The 27314-nt window shown below is 39.1% G+C and overlaps 1 protein-coding gene across 6 annotated transcripts; it reads left to right on the top strand.

The window, feature by feature from the left end:
- The first annotated feature begins 1089 nt into the window (after positions 1 to 1089).
- On the top strand, positions 1090 to 27009 carry kdm5c (lysine (K)-specific demethylase 5C). Of its 6 annotated transcripts, XM_051902638.1 has the most exons (28): positions 1841 to 1859; positions 3380 to 3530; positions 3844 to 3921; positions 4031 to 4153; positions 4375 to 4545; positions 4889 to 5023; positions 6553 to 6609; positions 8300 to 8420; positions 8559 to 8800; positions 11376 to 11534; positions 11711 to 11830; positions 11966 to 12124; positions 12212 to 12393; positions 13082 to 13244; positions 15592 to 15711; positions 15831 to 16025; positions 16328 to 16509; positions 16602 to 16726; positions 17742 to 17974; positions 18229 to 18614; positions 18700 to 18838; positions 18932 to 19111; positions 20786 to 20908; positions 21298 to 22065; positions 22157 to 22208; positions 22298 to 22497; positions 25841 to 26006; positions 26094 to 27009. In XM_051902638.1, exons 1-28 carry the CDS (start codon positions 1852 to 1854, stop codon positions 26111 to 26113), a joined length of 4758 nt encoding a protein of 1585 aa, XP_051758598.1. In that variant the 5' UTR covers positions 1841 to 1851; the 3' UTR covers positions 26114 to 27009. The 6 variants fall into 6 exon arrangements, with proteins under 6 accessions (XP_051758595.1, XP_051758596.1, XP_051758598.1 ...); XM_051902635.1 differs by lacking the exon at positions 1841 to 1859 and adding an exon at positions 1090 to 1592 and having other exon boundaries at positions 11966 to 12393; XM_051902636.1 differs by having other exon boundaries at positions 1780 to 1928; positions 11966 to 12393.
- Positions 27010 to 27314: the final 305 nt, after the last annotated feature.

Raw genomic sequence — 27314 nt, 5'->3', positions numbered from 1 at the left:
AGTCACCATTCACTTTCATTGTTTCTTTCTCCATAAAATGAAAGCAAATAGTGACTGAGAGTGCAACAACATGAGGGTGAGTAAATTATGACAGATTTTTATTTTTGGGTGAACTATCCCTTTAAGAGTTGATAAATATATTCACTCTGACTCACATTTAAATCACGGGACCAACAAATTTTGTCAAGTCTTTTTCATTTAATCACTTGCAAAGTGGATCCCTCAAATCACTGTGAACTTAGTTTTATGGCAAACAAAGCAAATCAGTGTTCTATTAAACATTCAATCATTTTATTGTTGTGCAAATTGCATTTCCACAGTTCTAATCCTATTTCTGTTGATACATTTAAGTTTTAGATGGGTAAATATTGTACAGACCTGATCTTACATGGATATCTTACATAAATATTTATCAAAACAGTAAAAAAGAAAATGTTCAAAACCCATTTAATATTCATATTGTGAATAACCTAATTAATATTACATTTTATTCATATTATCATTATTGTTATTGATATTATTAAAGTATACAACAGACATGTACGTAATGTAGACAAGTAATATTTAGAAGAAGAAAAAATATGTAGTTTGAGTAATAAACATAATTTGAATTAGCCTATGTAACGTTACTATCTGATTCAACTGACTGTATTATGTATTATGAGAAACCAAGAAAATTCAACCCAACCCACAAACTAAAGTAAAACTCCACCCAACCCACAAACTAGTAAATGATGACATAATTTACTATCCCTTTAAATGGATGAGTTATTTTGACGATTTGCCACTAGTTGTCGCTATCCAATTTGTTTTTAGCACACATCGCTTGACCTCTTCTGCGCAAATTTTACTCACTGGAACTACTTCTCCAAGAAAGAGGTGAAATATCACTCCGCGTCACGTCCGCTCTTCTACCTGCATCACTTGTACACCACACAACTATTCACAATTCGAATTATATAATTTATAGTCCACTTTTAATATACTTGTGAAATCAACAGGCATTTGCCGTTATATCCAGCACGATAATTTACGTCATACTGCATTAAATCGGACGAGTCCAGGGGACTAGTTTACATGTAACTAGAAGCGTGGAGGGATGAGACCGTGCTCGCATCCAGTCAAGTGCGTGTTTTCCCAACTGAGATCAATGGATCTTTAGAGAGTTGTGCTTAGGTCGTGATGAAACCAAGATGGCGTGTAGTTTAGACAGGATGAACGGTGGATAGGTGACGAGGAAAGAAAACATTGGAAACAACGTGTATTTTGTGCACGCGCTCGAAACGGTCATTATAAAGAAAACGTCAACTTACACGGGACGTTCAGGAGTCAGCAGAAAAGAAGATCTCCGCGATCATCATCCCTCTAACCGACCGAGAGAGTGTGTATGTGAGTGTATGTATTTGTGTGTGTGCTGGGATGGGCTGATCGAGGAGGCCGCAGAGCCACTGCCACCCAGAGATTGACCCTCTACCGAACAATAGACCCCGTGATCACCATCATACAAGACCCCGAAAGACACAAATAATAAAACACACCGGCTCAGGCGACACCGAAGAATAAGAAGAACTCAGACCAAGTGCAAAAAAAATGTAAGACTGTGGTGTTCAAATTCAACCTGCACTGATGGCTAAATTTATATTGATTTAGCGCAAGTGTTTATGTTTTACCTGGTATAGACGATCAGATGATCCATTTAAATGTCACACATCATATACCTGCGACCCAAGACAACTAAAGTGTCTTCACCTGGTGTGCGTTTCCACAACTCAGCCATTTCTTGGGATTTAGTCCTTATGTTTGGCCCTGGCACTGGATTTATAATCTATTTAAGTCTTCATACTGTGGGACATGTTGAGGTTCGTTATACCTTTAACGTCAAATTAATCGTTTGTTGGATTTGTCGTGGCTCCGCTGACACACGGATGGTGAGGCTTTATTGTTTTGATCATTAGCCGGACAGCTAACCAGCTACTTGTATAAAAGTGCTTTCTAAGCAAATCTCAAGTACACATAATGTTCACGGATAAGTCTTAAAAGTGTCTATTCACCACATTCTTGGTCCGCTTACTATTAACAGTGAATTTAAAAGCTTTTATCAAATCTCACGCGAGTTGAGGCCGGTTAGCAGGCTAAAGCTACAGGAAATTTGGGATTATGGCTGTCTCAAACCCTGGTGAGCTGTGTACCCTAGAAAGCAGTTTTGACCGTTATGTGTGCCCTTTTTAATGTGTTTTTGTCTAATTCTAATGTCTCTTGACTAGGTAGACAGCTAACTGGGTTTTGAGAGCCACTGCCACCATTATTTTATTTCTAACTCGGCGTCTGTCACGCCATTGTCAAATACATCTATCTGATTTAATATATAAACTTTATATAATCTGAATCAAACATCATTTGAGCATGACAGGTCGAGATACTGTTGTTGTTTTTATTATATATGTTCATATTATTCATTTATTATGATTAATCCGTTAAAACGAGAAGTTAATGTCGTCATTATTAGCTTGGGAAATGAAGTGTGAACCGTTTTTGTCACGTGATCCGTTTTTGTTGTCGTTTTCATAACATGGAAGATACCAGTATAAACATAGTTTTGCAGTAAGTAGTAAATTAAAGGCCTGTGTCATATAAGGCATTTTCCTGTTTTATAAGGCACACTTCTGGTGAAAACAATGGCTGTATATATGCATAGATTATTTATGTCTTCCAGACAAGGCCTAAATGAACAATGTTTCACTCCATCCCCCATTTTGTCTGGTCTGAGATTGAGAGGAAGACAAGGTCAAAATCAGGGGATTTCTGAAGTTAGAAATGATATGATGTTTCATTAGAATAGAAATTAAGGTGAATTTCTATACATGCTTCTAGGAAATGAATTTCTGTTCTTCAGTGTACTTGTGGAAGGGTTTTTTCCTTTATCTGCTAAACTTCCTGATTAGTTCAGTGAATGCGTACAGTTTATTGGATGCAAAACCTGTTCCGCCGTGTTTTTTACTTTAATTTGATTTATTTTGCTTTTGTGCTGGCCATATATGGATCTAGAGATGGTGTCAATATGGTGAACTCTGACTTTTAATTGTACATCAAAAGTTTTCATGGATGATAGTGTTGTTTGAAAACACGAACTAACAAACTTCTAAAAAAACGTAAATAAAAACAAGGGATCTCATTATTAAAATGATTTCAGGGTGCGTGTAAAGGGTCACATTCAGTTAAGTGTAACAGCAAGAATGATGAATATGATTGTTTTATCCAAAAAAAATCATTCTGCTTGTGTTGAAGACCAATGTGATTCGATTTGCTTTTGATTTAGAAGGTGTAGTGTTTGATTTACGTGAACTTATGCATTTTGTTTTCTTGAATTGTTTGTTTTCAGAGCGATGGATGGAGGGGAGGAGTTTGTTCCGCCGCCGGAATGTCCAGTGTTTGAACCGTCATGGGAGGAGTTTGCAGATCCACTGGGATATATCGCCAAAATCCGTCCGATAGCAGAAAAGTCGGGAATATGCAAGATTCGCCCTCCACCCGTAATCATCTCATGCTTTCTATTTTTCTTCTAATATGTGATAGTTATTTTTCGACATGTTTAAAAGGATAGTTCAGCCAAAAATGTAAATTATTATTTACTCAACCTTATGTTGTTACAAACCTGTAAGACTGACTATATTCTGAGAAGATATTTTGAAAAGCAAGTTAGAATGGAAGTCAGTGCTTAATAAAACTGTTTGGGTACCATCATTCTTTAATTCTTCATTTTTGGGTGAACAATCCCTTTATGGTTATGCCATTATGAAAATATTCACATTTTGTTAATTAAACTGACTTTTCTTTCTTTTACAGGACTGGCAGCCACCATTTGCTGTAGAGGTGGACAATTTCCATTTCACACCACGTATTCAGAGGCTCAATGAGCTCGAGGTCAGAGCTGCATCCTGTTGAACTCGTCACCCACCCGTCTTACTCCATGAAGCGTGAAGCGTGTTCTTATGTTGACTAAGCAGTGAAACACATCTGTTTTTTTTCTCAGGCTGAGACAAGAGTGAAGCTCAATTATCTGGACAGAATTGCCAAGTTCTGGGAGATCCAAGGATCCTCTCTGAAGATCCCCAACATAGAACGACGTATTCTAGATCTGTTCAGCTTGGCCAAGGTCAATACTGCATTCTTTTATGGAATTGACAGATTTGGTTAATTTAACTTGATAGGAAAACAAAATGGGAGATGGTCAACAGGACTTTAGCCTTTTATAGACTTTAAAGTAAACACATCCTAAGTATATCAAGAATCTTTAGAACAGCATAAACTGGAAAGACATAAAGGTTGGTATTCATGAAAGTCCATAACTTACATGCTGTATGTCCTGTGTGGTAGATTGTGACAGAGGAAGGAGGTTTTGAGGCGGTGAGTAAGGAGAGACGCTGGGCACGTGTGGCACAGAAACTCGGTTATCCTCCTGGCAAAAACATTGGCTCTCTCCTGAGGTCACACTATGAGAGGATCGTCTATCCATTTGAGATGTTCCAGTCTGGAGCCAGCTTACCGGTATAATGTTTGACCCTTTTTTGGGCTGTTTTATGAACACATGCGCACATTCTGAAAAATCAAGCTATTGAAAATCATACTTTTAAAGTCATTAAAAGAAAAGTTATGACCTACATTTTGTAATTTGTCTACTGTCCAAAATTACAGTAGAGAATCACAGGAGAAAAATATGCATGTGCAAGTTTATTTGAATATGCTTAAATGTGCAGAGGAATATTTTGTGGTGCAAGTCAATGTCTTTTACAAATATAAAGCCTTAAGCAGAATATGGTTCACATAAATGTGGTCGCAGCCCTTATTATTGTGAGTGTAAGGTTGACACTTATGTGTTCTGCATATCCAGCCATGTAAACCCAGGCCGTATGACAGTGATGAGGTAGACCGGGAATACAAACCCCACTCCATTCCTCTCCGCCAATCAGTCCCGCCATCCAAGATGAGCAGTTATGGACGACGAGCCAATCGCCTTCAGCCTGAGGTGAGTGATGTTTCTGGGTTAATTTGTTGGTTAACTTTTAAATCTTTTGAAGAAAGATGTTTTAAAATTGTGCCAAAACCAACTAGTCTAATCTTGATTTTTAGTAATCTTAAGTTGCATACTGATGACCTTAACCTTTTCCTTTAATGGATGTATGATTGTCCAGGGTTTAATGGATCCATCCGAATGTGCTTTGTCTGTTTTTCTGAGATGTATGAGCGCTTTTGGATCAGCACTGACCATGCTTTCAAGGCACTTCCCAGCATGCTTTGCTCCCTGTGCTGTGAAAAAAAAAAAAGCATTGTGTCCATCTTGCCCTCATCCCTCTCTCTTCTTTCTATCACTCTCTGCTTCTCATTTGTCATTACACTTTGTCTCTTTAAAACCATTGGCCATAACCACAAATTTTCATTACATATTAATGCAATTCTCATCCCAATAATTTCCATTGATGCAGCATTTTCCCAGCGTTTATTTTGCGGGTGTTTGGCTTTTTAATTTGCCTGCCCATTACATTAGCTTGGTCAATGGATTCATAGCATTAGCGATAATAAACTTATCTGTAGTATCAGCTGCAGACATTTTTATAGGTTTAGAGTTGAGAGAAAACCTAATGTGGTCGCCTTAATTTCTGATTCACTAAACAATTGTAATTGTTTCATGAGACTGCCGCCCATCCCTTAAATCACATGTCCCTTCTCCACTCTTAATATTTTGTCTAAAACAGTTGTACTGTTGGTTTACATCCCAGTTCAAACATGAAAAAGAACTAAAATACCCTACCAGGAAAAAGTTGGACACACTTAATTGAATTTTTCTCACAGAAATCTTTTGATGTAAAGCCCTATGCTTGAATGTTCCAAATGAGTTATGTTGACAAATAGTTATGCGTACATATGAATTTCTTTAAAAATTTAACTTATTTATTATTATTTTATAACAGGTAATTGGGACCCTGTAGAGTGCATAGAAAGTGTCAAAAAAGTGTCCAACATTGGTACTTTTTTAATAAATATAAAATTATCCCAGGACACACACCTTATGAAGTTGGGTGAAAGAATGTCCAGAGTGTGCAGGGCTGTCAAAGAAGCTCAAATAATACATCTACTTCAACTATTTCATAAATAAGACTCTTAGACTTTCTACTATTATTTAAAAATGTCTTACTAAAGAATGTGCAGGTGTGTCCAAACTTTCTGCTGGTATACATGTAATATTTGTCATGTTATTTTAAATAAATGTTTAAGTTTGTTATTCTTTGAACAATCATGTGCAAATACAACAAATAAAGAAAACTGTTGCAACTGTATAGTTGTACAGTTTTATACATGATTTGATTTTTCCCTTAATATTCTGTCTGAAACAGTATGCCTTTGGCTTACAGTTAAATCACTTCAGACATTAAAAATACACATTTTTAATAGGTCACTATCCCCTGATTGACTCTGTCCTGTCGCACATGGTTGTTGTTTTTTCCTTCTGTCTCTCTCTGGAATCCATTTTGTTTTGGTTGTTGTCTCCCCATGCAGGGTCCAGAGGATCCAACTCACCACCCTCTTACAACTGGCTCTCAACACATCTCCTCGGTACTGCCTCGCTCTCTCTCTCTCTCTCGCTCCCTCTGTTCTTTCTTTTCCTCCCTATCCCTCACTTACTTTCTCTTTTGCTAATGTTCTCAAAAAAACCCTTGTTCAACCTCTTGCTGTCGTTCACGCTTAGCTGGGTGTCTAATTTCACGTAGAAGCTCTTGTTTCTCGTCTTTCAGTTCTTGCTTTTGCTCGTCTCTATGTGCGTCCTTCCCATCTTCCTCAGTGTCTGACAGTCATCTAACACATTTCACTTCACTTGTCTTGCCACACTTTTAGCAATGCTGGCTTGCTTACGTTTCCTCTTTGGTGGTGGACTGGTTGCCCCTCTTTGGGCTGCATATTACTTCTAATCTATGATATGCTATAATCTGTTGTCACTGCTGTTCTCTTAATGGCTGGTTCATATTGTGTTCATCTTGCCGCAAGTCTAAAATTAGTAGTTTTTGCTTTACAATGACACAGGTTTCAGGTACGGAACATAAAGAAACATTGTGATTGATGTGACTGATGTTAATCTGGTCGTAATGCTTACATCCATGTGCTTCTGCATACTCAAGGCATTTAGCAGTTAGGGCTGGGTGATCATTTTAAAGATTTATGAAATATTTGCTGTGGTTTTACTGGTGATGTAAAAATTAAGCAACATAATCAGTATTGCAATACCTTAGACTGTCATTAGACAAGTTTTTCCAAGTATGAGAACTTTAAGAAAGTTGTTTTTAATAGCATCTCATTTAAGCTTAAAGTACATTCAGTTCTTTTTCATTAATAATTTAAATTGTTCTTTTCAATAGAGATTTAGGAATCAATTCTCAAAGATTTGTTTTGCGTTGTCGCCCAGTTTTTTGTTGCTCAAGTCCCTGTGTGGCATTTTTTTTGTTGTTAAAATTTAATTTGTTAGTTGTTTGTGTAAATAGCATTAAAAAAAATAAACAGCACTATTAACCTACATGTTGTTTTGTTTAGGGAAAATTGGTGTATCTGCATTTATATAGATTTTGACTGGAGTTTTACTTGTATTACACATTTAATGTACTTGGCAACAGGGGCTTTTTGGTGTTTCTCTGGTTGAATAAAGTATTTCAAATATTAGAGTATTTCACATTTTTAAATATAGAGATATTTTTTGAACATAAATAAAGACATAGCTTTATTGCCCAGCCCTTTCAGCAGTCGATCATTTCATAACAGACTTTCAAAAATGCCATTCAGTATTAATTTTTTAAATTGTTAAATATTTGCTTTTTCTCTTGATAGCAGTCAAGTCTGGCACAAAACTAACTTTATGCATGTTTGCTTTTGCTTTATCAGTCTGCAGTGCTGTCTCAACCATTTTTGCTTTATATCGATAAATATGTGGTTTTCATTCAGTTTTGAATTGTAGTTTGAGCAACAAAATATTTGAAGAATTATTTAAGAAAAGTTGGGGAAAAAAGGATTATGCCGACCCTGCTGATGCTTTTCAGCAATGAGAATAGTAGTGGAAAGTTAGTAGCCTAATAGCATGAACACTCAGGGATCCCTCATGGAAAAAGCTGTTTAGTGTAGTGGAAGTCACGTTCCATCCTAAACAAGCTTTATACTGTGGCTTTTAGTGATAAACATAGGGGTAAGAAAAACCATCCCAAGATATTTCGTCACTTCTGTCCCTGTAGTTCACTTACAGTCTTTCACTTGCATCCATTAGCCGGAGCCTACAGAGGAAGACATAGAAAAAAACCCTGAGCTGAAAAAGCTACAGATCTATGGGGCTGGACCTAAAATGATGGGGCTGGGTCTTGTACCTCGAGACAAGACACGGAAGAAAGGTTTGTGTCTGCAGTTGTCTGATACACACATTTTGGTAATCATAACATATTGTAATGGCTAAACTGCAATTTAGTCCCTAAATATATGATTTTGTTCTTTGTATATGTGCATATGCAGTAATTAAACCCTTTCTTCAGATGAACTGCCACAGACGGTAATAGTGCGGGACAGTGCTGCCTCTGCATCTGTGAAGGATGAACCAGGAGAGACGCCGGTCACAAAAGCAGACCCAGACATTCCTCCTCCACCCCCAAATCTCATCGTCAAGGAGGATGTTGATGATGACAAAAGTCACATTGGCGATCCTAATGACCCTGGCGATGAACCCTGCACTAAGATGACCATGAGACTCCGACGCAACCTCAATAACCCACAGTTTGTAAGTTTAAGAGAGGCGTGTGGACTTAAGAGTTGACTTTTTTTGTGTTCTGAGACATCTGAAACAGTAGCTACAATTACATGCTACCAAATAATCTGTTAGTAATTTGATTGATGGTTAAAGAAGATGGGACTGAGAAGTCTTGATCCAAATTAATCTGACTAAATTCTCATTCAGATGAAAAAATACCTTGTATTGCATAGGTTTACATACGTTTTACATCTTATGAAAGTACATATGTTTATGTTTACATCTTTCAAACTGGTCAGTGAAGGAGACTGAATATTTACTATATATTTGCTTAAAAAGCTTTTCTTACATATCTAAAAAGAATGTGTCATATTCCACTGACTTTATCCAGGTCTGAATGCGGTGACTAGGCTGAATTTTTGTTTGGAATACATGTAATGCACATGTAAACAAATATGTGATTCGGATTGGGGTTCATTATAAACAGGACTGAAACAGAATCTGATATCAGATTGGATTTATTCGGACTGACAAATTAGCATATGTAATCCTATGTAGTGTGTGCGAAGTATGTCATACGTAAGTCTTTTGCGCAAAGAGTAGTGATAATTTAGACCAGCAGTTCCCAACCTTTTCCAGCTCATGGTCCGCACAACCAAACATGTACGTTTCTGCAGCCCACTGCAATAATTTTAACAGACATGACTATTCACGTAGGTTAGTGAATTTCGCATTTGCAGCGTTTACATGGCTGTTAGTCAATGAAGCTGTCTACACTGCACATTAAATCTCTTTACATCACGTCTATACTTTTTGTTAAAATGAGGCGATTCATGAGCTTATATAACTCAGCACTGAACAAAAACTCTGGCGTTTTGAGTGCTGAGTGGATTCTACCTTAAACACCTCTGATTAGCGTTCAAGAGATCAACAGATGTCTTTGGCTATGTTGCAAAAGCATGTTGTAAATAGAAACATTTGCGGGCGAAAGTGAAAGCGAAAAGCGAGCATGCATTGTGTGAAATGATTGCAAATGAGTGAAATGCACACAGCTTAATGTGAAGCTTATTCCGGTAAAATAATGTGTACAGCTAAACAAAAAAAAAAAAAAAGTAAAGTAAAGCTAAAATAAGCTAAATAATGTAAAGCTTCATTTCACACTTGTTCTCCGCTCCTACACATGTGAAGACTAGCGCTGGGTAGTCACTACTGTATTTTCTTCGTTTAGCTTTATTTTTAGTCTTTTTGATGTCAGGCATTGCTGAAGACTTATCCTTACTTGTAGATGAAGAAACATCTGCATATGTCATTTTCAGCAACCCTGCTGTTAACCATTTATCCATGTTTAAATCTGTTGTAGCCGACAGTAACTGTATGCAGCAAAAGTGTGGTAGATAAATTGGTGATTTATTTTTAACACAACTTAAATAGTGAATACACAGTAACACTTTTGTGTAGAGATCAGCTGCAAGCTATCAATGGTCAGCTAAACAGATGTATTTAAACACACACAATACACCATCACATTATCCCTGGATAACTTTTGAATCACTGTAATGAATATAGCGTATAGTAAATGATGAATAACGAATTTATGAATTCGTTACGTTCGTGTTGTTTACATTATATGCACTTAGGCGCCTATTGCCAACAAAACAGACATTTGAAGCAGTTTTACTCACCACCTGCGGTTCCGATTAATGACTGGGACCATTACTGCTGTGACCGCTCCATCTTTCAGTTTCAAACGATCTGTAAATCCAGTGTGGAACTGGGCCTTGTTTATGAAACCATAAGCGCCGATCCTGAGGGTTCAAGCAGCCACGGAAAAACACGAGATATTCTCCATTCATTTTAACCAATAAAAAAGTGATTGCAACTATCAGTTTCTATGGCTATTTTAATAACAAATGTTGAGAGCGCATCAATGTATTGCGTGAGCACAAAAATCTCAGCTCTACTTAACGCTGGGTTCTTTGAGAAGCAAGGTTATCTTTCCCTCACAACCAAAAACACTTCTTTGGTGACATTGTTGATTTCGTTAAGTCCTGTGACCTGTGCAGCGCTGCCGACGACTTCTTTAAACCCGAACGTGCGTTGATGGGCGTGCACTTACTCTCTCGCTCTGGTCGACGTGTGCGCGCGAGCCCTTCCAAGAGAAGTGCCTGTACAAAGAATTCCGCCCCCATTGACGTCACTCAGGTCCATACTCGAAAAAAAAACCCCGAATCCTGTAAGGATTTGGAAGAGATTTTTTCGCACAGAAATACTCCGTCATTCATCCAACTTGTGTTTTGAAACTTTGGCCATGTTTAGCATGAGAATCCAACTCTTTAACAGTGTAAATAAGTCAGAATACATGAAATAGCATTATACCCCCCCTTTAACAAATCTATTATTTTTATTAATAGTAAATGGCAGCATCCCCTCTGTAATATCGTGGCAACCCACTGGGGGGCTGCAGCCCACAAGTTGAAAACCACTGATTTAGATCATTTCCAGTGTGACCTAGATGTTATTTCAAGATAAACCAATGTGTTTGATTTTGCTAACTTTAGACTAAAGAATGTTATCTTTTGCATGCACTAAATGAAATCTTCACCAGGTGGACTCGTTTGTATGTCGGATGTGTGGACGTGGGGATGAGGACGAGAAGTTGCTGCTCTGTGATGGGTGCGATGATAATTATCACACGTTCTGCCTGATACCTCCTCTCACAGACCCACCTAAGGGCAACTGGCGCTGTCCTAAATGTGTAGCAGAGGTGAGAGAGACCAGACAGAAATTTATTCTTGCTTTATTCTGGTGTGATATACAGGATATTCTGTTTTAGTCAATTGCATATGTTTGTGGAGCTTTTAAGTGACTGTTGAGTTATTTTTTGCTGCTTATTGTTCTTGGTATAGCGATCAACTTTAAATGTGTGTTTTCTCTGTGTAGGAGTGTAAAAAGCCAGCAGAGGCGTTTGGTTTTGAGCAGGCCACGCGAGAGTATACGTTACAGAGCTTTGGTGAGATGGCCGACACTTTTAAAGCTGACTACTTCAACATGCCTGTCCATGTGAGTGTTTTTTCCTCCCTTTACTCGATATTGAGACACCACAGACACTTAATGCACAAGTATGAGTCATTTTATTGACACTAAATTGGTCCTTTACTCATTTGTGTGTGTTTTTTTTTTTTTTTATATATATAGATGGTTCCTACAGAGCTGGTTGAAAAGGAGTTTTGGCGGTTGGTTAGTAGTATTGAAGAGGACGTAACTGTAGAATATGGTGCAGACATTCACTCGAAAGAATTTGGTAGTGGTTTTCCCGTTAACAACGGCAAGAGACACTTATCAGATGAGGAAGAGGTTTGTTATTGTTCCCCCCTCTTTTCATTTTTCCATGTTTTTAGTCAAGAAGAGCAAATTAAGCTCTCCACCCTGTTCCTATTGCAGGAATATGCCCGGAGCGGCTGGAATCTGAACGTTATGCCAGTGTTGGAGCAGTCAGTATTGTGCCACATTAATGCAGATATCTCGGGCATGAAGGTGCCATGGCTGTATGTGGGCATGGTTTTCTCCGCTTTCTGCTGGCACATAGAGGACCACTGGAGTTACTCTATCAACTATTTACACTGGTAATGCACAAAGAGGCTTTATGTAATATACTATGTCACATCTTTTGGCTCCTATAATGGAGAAGCTCTGGTAAATGTACACGGTTTCATAAACACTTTAATATTATACACTACTGTTTGAATGTTTGACATCAATAAGATTTTTTTTTTTATTTTTTTTTTTTTATTTCTATTTCAAATAATGCTGTTCTTTTGTACTTTTCTAATTAACAAAGAATCCTAAAAAAAAGTATTGGTTTCCTCAAAAATATTAAGTAGCAGTAGCTGTTTTCAACATTGATAATAAGAAATGTTTCTTGAGCACCAAAGCAGCATATTAGAATGATTTCTGAAGGGTCGTGTGACACTAAAGACTGCTGAAAATGCAGCTTTGCTGTCACAGGAATAAATTACATTTTAAAATGTGAAATAGAAAACCGTTATTTTAAATTGTAATAATATTTGACTATCACTTTTTTAACAACAAATATTTGCTTTATTTGCTTTTGTCAGTCCTTTAGTTTATTTGAACTTTATTTGATTTTCCTGAAATATCTTGCACTACTTTGACTTCTTTGTCTTCTATTTCAGTAGTAAAATTTGTTGGGAAAGCACGTGTTTAGTGACCACATCGTTTGTGTAATGTAAATGCTTTCTGATGCACCTCGAACAACATTGAAAAATGTTGGTTTTGGTTTCTCTGTTTTAGGGGTGAGCCCAAAACATGGTATGGTGTGCCATCATCAGCTGCAGAGAAGTTAGAGGAGGTGATGAAGAAACTCACACCTGAGCTCTTCGAGTTCCAGCCAGACCTGCTTCACCAGCTAGTCACCATCATGAACCCAAATATACTCATGAATCACGGAGTGCCGGTTTGTAACACAAACACTCACACAAACTCATTATCATTAGTGTATTTAAGGTAATGAGGCTGTATCATTAAGCCACTACTAATTTAAGAATGTGTCACGAGGCCTGAAGAAACTATGAAATTCTATAAAATTGCTTTTTGGTAAATTAATTTGTCTTTTACTGCTGCTTCCTGATGGCCTGTCAGTATATACAATATATGTACAATATATATGATATATACAGGTGCTGGTCATATAGTTAGAATATCGTGAAAAAGTTCATTTTTTTATTGTAAATTATTTAAAAAAAATGAAACTTTCATATATTCTAGATTCCCTACATGTAAAGTAAAACATTTCAAAAGTTTTTTTTTTTAAATTTGTTGATTAGAGCGTACAGCTCATGAAAGTCCAAAATCCAGTATCTCAAAATATTAGAATATTTACATTTGAGTTTCATTAAATGACCATCCCTACAGTATAAATTCCGGGTATCTTTTGTTCTTTGAAACCACACTAATGGGGAAGACTGCTGACTTGGCAATGGTCCAGGAGACAATCATTGACACCCTCCACAAAGAGAGTAAGTCACAGAAGGTCATTACTGAATGGGGTAGCTGTTTACAGAGTGTATATCAAAGCATATTAAATGCAAAGTTGACTGGAAGGAAGAAATTGGGTAGGCAAAGGTGCACAAGCAACAGGGATGACCGCAAGCTTGAGAATACTGTCAAGTAAAGCCAATTCAAACACTTGGGAGAACTTCACAATGAGTAGAATGAAGCCGGAGTCAGCGCATCAAGAGTCACCACACTCAGACATCTTCAGGAAAAGGACTACCAAGCCACTTCTGAACCAGAGACAACGTCAGAAGCATCTTACCTGTGCTAAGGAGAAAAAGAACTGGACAGTGAACAGTGGTCGAAAGTCCTCTTTTCAGATAAAAGTAAATTTTGCATTTCATGTTGAAATCATGGTCCCAGAGTATGAAGGAAGACTGGAGAGGCACAGAATCCAAGCTGCTTGAAGTCTAGTGTGAAGTTTCTGAAGTCAATAATGATTTGGGGGGGCCGTGACGTCTGCTGGTGTTGGTCCATTGTGTTTTATCAAGTGCAAAGTCAATGCAGCCATCTTCCAGGAGATTTTGGAGCACTTTATGCTTCCATCTGCTGACAAGCTTTATGGAGATGCTGATTTCCTTTTCCAGCAGGACTTTAGCACCTGCCCACAGTGCAAAAACCACTTCCAAGTGGTTTGCTGAGCATGATATTACTGTGCTTTATTGGCCAGCCAATATGCCTGACCTGAATCTATGGGATATTTTCAAGAGAAAGATGAGAAACAGTCGATCCAACAATATACAGATGATCTGAAGGCTCAATAGTGCCTCAGCAGTGCCACAGGCTGATCACTTCCATGCCACACTTCACTGATGCAGTAATTTGTGCTAGGAGCAAGTCATTTGCTGTAATATGTCCTGCCAATCAAGTATTGAGTGCACAAAAGAACATACTTTAAAGAACTTGAACTTTTCTGTTTTGCAAATCCATTTTTTGATTGATCTTAGGAAATATTCTAATATTTTGAAATACTGGATTTTGGACTTTCATGAGCTGTACGCTCTAATCATCAAAATTTAAAAAAAAAACTTTTGAAATGTTTTACTTTACATATAGGGAATCTAGAATATATGAAAGTTTCATTTTTAAAAATAATTTATAATAAAAAAAATGAACTTTTTGATGATATTCTAATTATATGACCAGCACCTGTGTATATATATAATGTTCACACAAAAATTTGTGTGTTCTGTGTGAAGAGTTTTGTTGGTGGTGTCATTGATGTGTCATGCTTTGTGTGAACGGGCCTTCAAAACACTGATCTCAATTCATTGTTTTCGGTCAGGCAAAAGACCTGGCGCGTAGACCTGGAGGGCAAAACATCCATACAACTGCAGCACAAGCCTGTCAATTTTCCATCACTAAAAATAGCGTTTTCCTTAACATGGAAAACACTTGAAGTGCCTTAATGTACCAAAACAGCTTATTGATGATGCGTACTATATACAAGTGAACAGATGAACACTAAATGGTTGAGGTTTTTCTTTATAATGGTTTTCTATGGACGCTTAATGAGAAACACTGCATTGTTTATATTCTGTGTTCATAGTATGCATCATTAATAAGGTGTATATTGAGTTTGGTCTTTTAATATCACTGTCTTACTACATTAATACTTAGTACAAACCCGGTAAAAATAACTTGTGAGCAATGGAGAAAAACCTTTTCCCTCCAGGTGGTCGTTCCTATAAGGGTGTGACATCATGTGAAAACTATAAATTAGTCATAATTTGTCTTTTGACTGACAGGTGGTTCGGACCAATCAGTGTGCTGGGGAGTTCGTCATCACTTTTCCACGAGCTTATCACAGCGGTTTCAATCAGGGATATAACTTTGCCGAAGCAGTCAACTTCTGCACTGCAGACTGGGTAAAGAAATACAGCACACATAAATGCACCTTGATTTAGAACTTTGAGGAACTAATTTTTAAATATACTTTACCTGTTCTGAGTTACTGAGGCTGTTGCTCTTCCTGTCTCTGTGCTAGCTGCCCACTGGGCGCTCTTGTATCGAGCATTACCGGCGGCTGAGACGCTACTGTGTGTTCTCTCATGAGGAACTCACCTGCAAGATGGCGGCCTGCCCGGAGAAGCTGGATCTAAACCTGGCAGCCGCCACACACAGGGAGATGTTCATCATTGTACAGGAGGAGAGGAAACTACGTAAAAGCCTGCTGGAAAGGGTAAAGCCCTGAGCATACTTTTTTTTTTTTTTTAACACATTTACTAGTGTATGCACACAGTGGAATGCACAGCCTTGCAAAGTATTTTGTTATTTTGTATTTTGTTACAATGCTCAAAAACAACCTGCATTGTTTATAATTAACCTACCCAAAATGCTCAGTAGGTATCTTGCTAGGTTTTGAATCAGACCAAAAGTCATGCTGATTTAGTACACCTAACGGCTGCAAACAAACAAATACTTTAAGTTGCTGGCCTTTTAAAAGCTGACAATGCATTTTTGTATTGTGGTATCATCTCTCAGGGCATAAAGGAAGCTGAAAGGGAGGCCTTCGAGTTACTGCCTGATGATGAAAGGCAGTGTGACAAATGTAAGACCACCTGCTTCCTCTCGGCCCTGGCATGTTCGAACTGTCCAGAGCGCCTTGTTTGCCTCTACCATGCACAGGACCTTTGCTCTTGCCCCAGTGAAAAACTCTACCTCAGGTAAACCAGTACTCTGCTTGTCTGTGAGTTCTTGGTTACAGATGTGTTTTGCAGAAAGTGTCTTATGTGCTCTCTGTACCTCCTCTCTGAAGGTATCGCTATACTCTGGATGAACTCTTGGCCATGTTGCATCGGCTGAAAGTTCGCGCTGAGTCTTTTGACTCATGGGCCAACCGAGTGAAGGAAGCCCTAGAACAGGAAGAAGGCAACAAAATAGGTAACTGCATTTTCTTTGACAACTGCATTTGTGAATAGTTCTTATTAGTCCTTCTGAGAATGTGCAAAACAATGCAATGGTCAAAGTCCATACAAAAAAAAATAAAAAAATCAGTATGTCAAACCATCTATTAGACAGATTAGTGGTTCTCAACCAGCGGCCTGGAGAATGTCCAAGGGGGCCTCAAGAAGACTTAAAATGAGACGACAAAAGCTAAAACAAGCTAAAACAACTAAAAATCAAGATATATCTTTAATTCACCCCCTCAACAATGGTTTGTTTGTTTGTTTGTTTGTTTTCTTTAAAGAACCAGGGCCTTGGAAAACCTGGATATATGATTAAAAGTGTGATTTCTAGACTTAAAGTCATGTAAATTAACAATCTTCAAACACTATGGTCATATTTATAACGAACAACTTTTTTTTTTTTTTTCTAGTTATGTCAACTTTTTTTAGTTATGTAAGATCTTTTTGATGAAATCTGAGAGCTTTCTGTCCCTCCATAGACAGCTACGCAACTGACCTGTTGACACTTCAAATGTGAATAAAAGCCTAAATTCAGTCTAAACCGCTCAATTCATATGGATTAATTTTACGATCTCTTTATGAACTTTTTGAAGCGTCAAAGTGGTAGTCGCATAGCTGTCTATGGAGGGACAGAAAGCTCAGATTTCATCAAAAAGATCTTCATTTGTGTTCTGAAGATGAACAAAAGTCTTACTAGGATTTTTTTATTTTTTATTTTTATTATTATTATTATTATTTTATTTTATTTTATTTATTTATTTATTTTTTTTAAATTCAGATTTACTCAGTTTCTGCCTGGAAAAGTCATTTGGTTAAAAAAAAAAAAAAAAAAGGCGGAACCCTGAAGCACATTCAACTCTTAAAACTTCTTAAACTTAATGTACAGAAACTAGGAGTGTCCATTGTTGTGGAATAAAGTTTGATAACCACTAACTATGACTGATCTTCTTACATCCATCTAAAACCCAAATTCATTCTTCTCTTTTCAGACATTAAAGATCTGGAGGTTCTGAAAGAAGAGGCAGCTGACAAGAAGTTCCCCAATAATGAGCTGCTCCAGCGCCTCAACACAGTTCTCACAGACATAAGCAAGTGTGAGAGCAGGAGCACAGAGCTCCTTAGCAACAGCCAGAGCAGTAGAATGAGTCTGGAGGAGCTGAGGACTTTGGTGGACACCATGCAGAACCTACCATGTGTTATGACACAGCAGGAGGAAGTGCAGGTAAGGAGGAGGGAAAATAGGCCAAAGACGTGTTACATAAAATGTTGGCGGGGCCCTCCGTCCTCCTAAGCTCAGACGGTTCGGTGTCCCCGTCCCAACCCCCCCTTTCTCCCCATCTGGGAGAGGCCTCCCGTCTTCCCTGATCGGGGGAGGGCGGCGCCACGTCGCGTCGAGATCTAGCGAACGACATTAGGTGTCAGCAGTGTGCATCAGCCATCTGTTTAAAAGTCTAACCACCATCTCTTCTTTTCCAGGCGGTATTGCAGAAGATAGAGGAGTTTGATTCCCGTGCTCAGGCTCTGGTTGACAGCACCAAGGGCGAGTGGAAGCAGGACTCTCCTCTGCCCGCGGCCTCCGAGATCCAGGCCCTGCTGGAGGAGGGAGCATCGCTGCCCGTTATTGCCCCGGCATGTGAGCTCCTGAGCGGGCTGCAGGAGCAGGGTCGCTGGCTGGGAGAGGTCAGGCGAACATTAGGGCCAGAGGGGAGCGAGGTGACTCTAGCTGTGCTGAGGAACTTAATGGAGGCAGGTTGTAACGTACCACAGAGCATATCAGTGGAGACTGCTATGGCTGAACTGCAAGAGCTACTGACTATAGCCGAGCGCTGGGAGGAGAAGGCACAGATCTGTCTGGAAGACAGGTGAGCTGGTTCAAGAGAAGGGTGGAATATGTCACCACACCAATGAAGCCTCCATTTTCATCTCTCAATTGTCTCTTACGAGCAGGCAGAAACACCATTTGTCAACACTGGAGGCTATTGTGAACGAGGCTCAGCTAATACCAGTGCAGCTGCCTAACATCCTGTCCCTGCAGGCCTGCTTGAGCCGAGCTCGTGCTTGGGTCACGGATCTAGAGGAAATTCAGGTAATTATTTAGCCAGTTATGATAAACTGCGGACCAAGGTGGTTGTGGCCCAAGTTTGAATGTGTTTTCTGTCTCTAATCTCTGGCGGAGAAGAACGGTGAGCACTACCCGTGTCTGGATGACTTGGAAGGTTTGGTGGCCATTGGGCGGGACCTGCCAGTGAAGATGGAGGAGCTGAAGCAGCTGGAGCTGCAGGTGGCCAGCGCTCACTCATGGAGAGAGAAAGCCAGCAAAACCTTCCTGAAGAAGAACAGCCAGCACAGTCTGCTGGAGGTGAACACGCTGATGCTTTCTAAAGGCCCTCATATATTCATGGCAAAGTTCTTTTCGTTCCTCGCTTAGGGGTGAAAAGCAGTTTGAAATGCCTGAGAAGTGGTATTCTTTTAGCGAACACCTCGATGCCACCCGCGCTGCTGGGAACGACATTTGGATGAATGTGTAAATTTGTGACCCTGGACCATAAAACCAGTCATAAGGGTCAAGTTTTTGAAATTGAGATTTATACATCATCTGAAAGCTGATTAAATAAGCTTTCCATTTATGTGTGGTTTGTTAGGACAATATTTGGCTGAGATACAACTATTTGAAAATCTGGAATCATGAGGGTGCAATCAAAATATTGAGAAAATCACCTTTAAAGTTGTCCAAATTAAGTCCTTAGCACTCACAAAAATACATTTTTGATATTTATGGTAGGAAATGTACAAAATATCTTCATGGACCATGATCTTTACTTAATATCCACTGTATTCACCCATACAGTGTATTGTTGGCTATTGCAACAAAGATACCCGTGTGACTTGACTGGTTTTGTGGTCCAGGGTCACATTTGTGCTGAGTACCTTCCATTCAATCGCAAAATAAACATTTAATAAAAATGACAGTGAGAAAATGGCTGTTAAGAAGGCATCTGATCATAGCGTTGTGGATATGTTTGCATCATCACTGCAAATTTGGCACTCCAGTCAAGTCATGCCATGTTTATTTATTCAGCAATTTATACAATAGATTGCTTTAAAAGGTTAGTTCACCCAAAAGTTAAAATTCTGTCATTAATTACTCACCCTCATATCGTTCCAAACTCGTAAGACATTTGCTCATCTTCGGAACATAAATGAAGATCTTTTTAATGAAATCTGAGAGCTTTCTGTCCCTCCATTCACAGCCTACGCAACTACCAATTTCAAGCCCCAGAAAGGTAGTAAAAACATCATTTAAGTAATCCATATGACTCCAGTGGTTTCACCTCAATTTTATGAAGCATCGCGTGTGCTTGGATTGCGCAAAAAAACCCCCACACATTTTACAACTTAATTTACAAAATATTAATCTCCCGCAACAACGTCTGCTCTCACGTCTGCACAACACGCATGCGTCGCATACAGTATCTTAATTTGCATTCGAAGATGAACGATAGATAGTCTTACGGGTTTGGAACGACATGAGGGTGAGTAATTAATGGCAGAATTTTCATTTTTGGGTGAACTAACCCTTTAAAGTAACAGCTTTACAGTATTAAACACAAAAAACATTGTCAGTGCTGCATTCAATTAGAATTATTTCAATTTCTACTATAAAGCAGCTCTCCAGTGTGTTAATATTTTTTTATTGACGGGCATCTGACCTCAACGGACTAAACAGAATAAATGAACTGTAGATTTCCACGTCAAAGAAAGTGGAAACCCAGAGCACACCTACCTGTTACGTAATTTCCATGGACCAATAGTAGTGCTAAAACGTTTACCAGCCTGGAGCAAACTTTTCTGGAAAGGTTGCTTTGGCAAACTGAAACAAACTTTGTTTTGGACTGATTTTCTTCAAAATGACATCACACCAATTCTTTCTTCAATTTAGCTTGAAGTAAAAAAGTCAGTATTTTATTAAATAGTCAGTATTTAGTTTTACCTGACCATGTTTTACCCCACCCAACACCCCACCTTTGTGCAGGTTTTGTGCCCATGTGTTGAGAAGAGCAAGAAGAGGGAGGAGAACTCTTTGGGTACTGAAGCAGATTCTGATGTCAATGTATTAGGCCTCACTGCTCAGGACCTTCGAGACCCAGGAGCTATCGTGAGTTACTGTTTACACATAACTGTTTTAATCCTTTTGAGTGTGTTCATACATCAGACTACCAGTTAGTCTGACTCAGTGTATGGCAAACATTCTGTTCTAAAACCTAGTGAGCTGGCTACAGAGGCAGTATTTTAAGGCATCATAAGTATGCTTCAGATGCAATGGTTATTCTAAAAGGTAAGCAACTTAACTGTGCTGCCTCCAAGATGCCTCGTTTGGCAATAATTTAAGACAAAGTGTGTATACTTTCAGATCTAGGATGCTGAGGCCGCTCACTAGGTTTTGAAACACAGCCCTAGATTTTTTATTTATTTATTTTTTTTCTCAATCGCATTGTAAGTTGATTAGGTTTCGCATATATATCTGACTTGTGTTATCAATATCAGGTGATGGCATTCAAAGAGGGGGAGCGTCTGGAGAAAGAGGCCCTTCTTCGCCTTCAGCAGGTTAATTTAACAAAACCCGGTGTGGAAAAAGGAGCAAGCGGTGACCAGAACGGCATCAAGATGGAAAGGAAACAGAGTGACTCTATGGAGACAGACACGCCCCTCAACTCAGACAGTCCCGTACTGCTGAATGGTGGCCCCACCCCTTCCCTCAACCCTAGCCAATCAGTATGCGTGTGCAGTGGTCCGCCCCGCCCCTTGCTTCATCGGTGCCATCTGTGCAAAGACTGGTTCCACGGAGGTTGTGTGCCCTTTCCACCACTGCTGGGCTCCTCCGACACACATCTTTCAAAGCCCCTCTGCTGGTGGGACTGGAATACACGTTTCCTCTGTCCGCGGTGCCAACGATCCCGGCGGCCACGGCTAGAAACCATTCTAGCCCTGCTGGTGGCACTGCAGAGGTTACCTGTACGCCTGCCAGAGGGAGAGGCGTTACAGTGTCTTACAGAGAGAGCCATTAACTGGCAGGGTCGAGCCAAACAGGCACTAGACGCTCCAGAATTACAGAGGGCGCTAGAGAGATTGCAACAAGTGAAGGAGGAAATGGTCAGTATAAAAGAGGAAGAACCAGTGGAGAAAAAGAAATGGAACGGGGATACTGTAATTGTGCTGTCTGACTCGGAGGAAACAGAAGATGGTGTTATCGATCTGACGGAGGAAGTGAACTCGCCAAAAAAGAGTGAAGAGAAGGCTGCTAATGGTACACCGGTAAGGAAGTACAGTTGTAACATTTAAGAAATCAAACAAATGTAAAAACACAAACATATTTGTAAAATGTCTTTTTCGTCTTCCTGTCCAGTCTGGCTGTGAGAATGGAATTGCCAGAAAGTCAAGCACTCATGACTTTACAGGTTTGTTTGTTTGTTTACTAGCCTCCCTGATATGAATAATCAAGCTGCTTAAATTTATTTTTAACCCATTGGTTCTTCTCTCTTGTTAGGGGTGGAGTCTCTGTTGTCACTAGTGCCATGTCTTAAAGGGCCGGTGATCGAACTGAGCACATCCACCAGAGCACAGCTGGAGGAGCTTCAGCTAGAAGGAGACCTGCTGGAGGTCACGCTTGACCAGACACACACCATTTATAGGATCCTACAGGCGGCATCACAGCCGCCCCATGATGCCCTGCACACGCTCATACAGGTGAGAGAGGAGAGTTTCAGATCACCAGATTTATGCTGTAAAGACCATTTTTGTTACATTTGTAAGCAGTGAATGTAATATCACTAATTGAAATCAAATTACCACATTTCGGGATGAACACTTCTGCTTAATATACCGTGATAGTTATTTGCATCAGGCAGCAGCTTTCCTTTTTTCTTTACCATTTCCTTTTCTTTTCCATTTCATTTCCCTTTCCATTCATTATTTTCATTTTCATTTCTTTGCCCTTTCATCTTTTCCTTTGTCTTTTTTCCTTCCATTCTTTTTGTCCTTTATTATCCCTGTCATTTCTTTATTTCTGTTTCTTTTCTTATTCTTTTCCTATTCATTTCTTTTTTCTTTCCCCTTTTCTTACCTTTACATTTTATTTCCACTTCCAGTCTTTTTCTATTCTTTTCATTTCATTTTCTATTTAATTGCACTACCTTTTTCATTAATTTCCTTTTCCTGTCCAATTCACTTCACTTTCCTTTCCTTTCATTCCCATTTCTTTTTCCTCCTCCTCTTATTCCTTTCATTTCATTTTTCTGGGGCTGTATTCACAAAACATTTTGTCTTACCACTAAGAGTTCTCCTAAATGGCAGTAAAAGTTCTTATCTAAGAGTTTTCTCTTAACCTATTCACAAAGCTGCGACCAACTTTTACTAAGGAATAGAGAGAAGTCTTAAGCTAAGAGAGAGGGCAGGGTTGACCTCGTTGCTATGGATGATGTCAAGTAGCTTACTAACTATGCACACAGTGATTGGCTGATGGGGGAGGAGTCATAGAAATCATGTAGAATGAGGTATCATGTTGCTATATTCAAATAAAGGTTTTAAAATGTACGCTAACTAAACTAGTATATGTTCAGCTAATTGTCAACCTCTCACATGTCTGCATGATGCATCTCAAGAGATTGCAGAATTCAAGTGATAAATGATGTTTTATAAACAAAGTTTTGGAGGAGCGTGTTCAAATGGTCTATCTAATCAGCCCGAGAGGAGGTATATATACACAGGTGAGAGCCGACTTACATAGTTACCTCGACAGTTTTCTGCATCCTTCTGCCACCCCATTCCTCACTCTCAGCTGGGAATACAGGGGAGAACTCTGGGTTTTGGGCTAAATTCCAAGCTCGGAGGCCTCGACCCCCTTGGACAGCACGCCAAATACGCTTATTATATATATTTTTTACTCTATCATTCATATTCAATCATTTGTAAGTGTAAACTCGTGAAAACAACTGCCACAGGTAATCAGACATTTATTTATTGAAGATATATTTTTTTAGCGTTTTACCGTAGATTCAAGTCTATCAATCAAAATACGTGTTGCATTTATGAAGAAAAAGTTCAGCACCTGTCTCAGCAATAGTGTACAGTGTCTTTGGGTTGATTGCTGAGGCGTATTGGGAGCAAAGGCCATTAGGATTGTTTGTGATTTGGTCTTTGTGACTTAGGAGTCCTCTTGACTACTCCTTACTGTGCATTCACACCGCCGTCGGTGAGAGTGTCAAAGTGACAGGAAGTCATTCATTTTCAATGTGAGCCGGCGAGAGCGGCGCAGCCCGTCTTGGACGGTGAGAGCGTCGAGGAGAGTTGAAGTCAGGTCAACTTTATGGTAATGAGCTATGACGCGGTTCATCGGCAACCAATCGGAATGTAGAGGTCCTCCCTTGAGAGGATTCCGATTGGTTGCCACAACTTGTCATTTACTTTGACCCTCCCGCCCGGCGGCGGTTTGAACGCACAGTACAGCGTTGTTGGCAGGGCAGCCAAGCCGAATTTTGACGCTCTTGCCAGCGGCGGTGTGAACGCATGGTAATGTTTCACAGATTTAGGAGTTAGTTTTAATGTTAAAATTCTTTGTGAAATACAACAAAAATTTTGGAGTGCTAAATTTAGGACTGACACACCCATTTTTTTTTTTATAAAAGAGTTTCTCCTAAATCAGCAAGTTAGGAGCTACTTTTAGCCTAAAGATGTTTTGTGAATACAGCCCCTTTTCTTTATATTTTTCATATATATCATTTTCATAATCTTACAATTTGTTTTCTTTTCTTTCATTGTTTTCTTTTGTTCCTTGTCTTATTTCCTTTTCCCTTTCTTTTTCCTGTCCCATTTCTTTTATTTCTTTCCCCCTTTGTTTCCTTATTTATTTTCCTGCCCTGTTTTATTCTTTTACTTTTATTTTCTTTTCCTGACCTGTGGCCAGTTTCATGAACTGATTAGACTAAACCTAAAAAAGTTATGACCAGTCTTGAAGAACAAATTATATTACTAACTTTTAAGTCGGTTACATAAAAAAGCTAGACTGGTCTAATTTGAATCCAAAAAGAATGACAAATTAGCAGTTAGCCAAGGCATTATCTGTCTAACTAGTTCTTAAGACAGTCTTAACATAGTGGCTATGTTTATTCAACTGGCCCCTGAACTTTTAATGATATCAGACCTTGTCCTAACATTGTCACCTACTTGAACCGTTAGCATTTCTGCTTAGACAAAGTTGATTTGCATTTTTCTGTTCATTTTTCTGAGGTCATGTGACATGTTTTGTGAAGGCTGTGTGTTTGAAAGCGCTGTTGTCCATATTGACAAATATATTTAATTCCAGTTACCTTGCCATACTTATGCAGGAAACACTGCATGATTGTAGCCCTGTTTTTCACTCCCCGACAGTTTCGTGAAAATAGCAGACATATTCCCGAAATTAGAGGCAAATTGTTGCTTGTTCATGGGAGTGACAGTCGCATAGTGTGTATGATTGATCAAAGACAAGTTCTGAGAGATGCACTGATGCCCATGGGATATTTAGTGACTCAGAGTCATGCAGTGTGAAATGTGTTTTGACTGGAAATTACATCGGCGATGGCCTACAGCCAATGAGAGCAGAAGATGGAGGGTAAGTTTAGTGGGAGGAGTCTTTTTTTTAAATTATTATTAGTCACTGCAAATCGGCACACGGATAACTTGGATCACGAGCTTCTTATGTGCATAATTTTAAGAAAGAAATCCAGTCTTGCGTGTTATCTTACATTATTTCCTGTATCAATTTTCACATATGTTTGTTTATGAAACGTAGACCAGACTGGGTGGTACCCCAGACAGTTGTGCAGTGTGAGAAGAACAGCGACCCACCGACTTTGAAAAATCATGCAGTGTACCTGGCATTAAGCAACACTATATAACTACCAGTTGAATTCACTATTGTAGATATTTGTAAATCATCATGTTCAAGCTGCTCAAGGCACTGTTTTCTGTTTGTCTTTATTCAAAAATGTTTCTTTTTTGTTGCCATTTTTGGGCCCTCATAATCAGACTTGACTTTTTTTGTGTGAATCAGATTGAACTGCAGGAGCAGAGAAGCTCAGGTCGTGGCAACAAGTCAAAAGACTCCAAGAGGAAGAGAAAGAGCCAGAAAACTGAAGGCGGGCCTAAATCCACAGAGGCTTCGGAATGCAAGAAGACGAAACCTGTCAGTCTCACACCCCCCTCAGATCCACACAGAGGTACCCACTCAAAATTGAACTGGTCTCAAGCTCACGCTTTATTCATGAGAACTGTCAGAAACAAACAGACTTGCTCTTCTCTTGCAGATCTTGTGATGTTTTCCTGAAGCTGTGGAGGGGCAGATGGCGATTGAGAGGAGAACCACAGAGACAGAAAAACGCAGGGCTCAGGCTCATTTCCCCACATAATAAGCTCACATTAATTCTTCTTTTCAACCCATCAAATGGACGCTCCCCACCCTACTAACCACTGCACTTTTTTTCCTGTTTCTTCCCATTTGCCTCTGTTCACACCCCTCATCCTGAACAGTTCACTGATGCAGGCCGCAGATCTCCGTTCCCTTAGAGGAGGGATAAAATGGGATTTGCCCTGCAGTTAAGCTGTCTTTACAATATAGATGTACCAAACTGTTCTTAACGCAAATGCCGTGTGCTGCATAATACGACTTGTCCAGGTATTCACACACACACTTGACGGCCAGGCAGAGGAGGGGCGTTTAGCAGGGGACTGGTATTGCTGCCACAACGACACCTGTATTCTTTTTGTACCGAGTCCCACATTTTGTCATGGAGACTCGACATTGTGAATAAACTAGTACAATATTTTGAAAGTGTGATGGAAAAAACAAAGGCATTTACGTTCTGGTGCTACTTTTCTAAGATAGGTTACTGCATAGTCCTTTCTCTCTTTTCCTCTTCCTCTGAGTTTTACTGTCTTCATTGTCATTTCCTTTCAGTGATACTGTTGACTCTTTTAAGCTACCTGCTCTCTACCCCTCTTCCTCTCCACAGAACTGTACAAATCTCACTTTAACTCCCTTTATTTCCATCTTATTTTGTTGCTGGGGTTCTAATAATTCTATTATTATTATATTATTATTATTGGTATTGCTATTGCAGACACGCATTGTCGTGAGTTTGTGTATAAACATTTTCATTTAAATGTTGCCTTTGTTTCTTTTCACTCTTGTTAGAAAATAAAAGTTTAGAATTGTTTTAGGAATCTGTTTTATGATTTTTATGGTGGCAAGCTCTGGGGCGTTTACACAACACCGTTTTCATCTAAAAATGGGAAACTTGTGTTTTGGCCATTCATTTACATGACAATGGCATATTGGCGGCCTGAAGATGCAAACTTTTGAAAACAGGTTTCAAAGTGCACGTTTTTGAAAACAATATCATTATCATCTGTATATAAACTACAAAAACACAAATTTGTGAAAACTGACATGCGCAGGGGTATTACGTGTTCAGTCTATAAAATACGTTTTTAGTCGTTTTCACAGATCTGTGTGAACGAGAATTGTT

Source organism: Ctenopharyngodon idella, chromosome 8 (genome assembly GCF_019924925.1).
Source record: "Ctenopharyngodon idella isolate HZGC_01 chromosome 8, HZGC01, whole genome shotgun sequence".
Lineage (NCBI taxonomy): Eukaryota > Metazoa > Chordata > Actinopteri > Cypriniformes > Xenocyprididae > Ctenopharyngodon > Ctenopharyngodon idella.
Note: the sequence above shows the minus strand (reverse complement) of the source record. Positions and strands in the feature narration are given on the sequence as shown.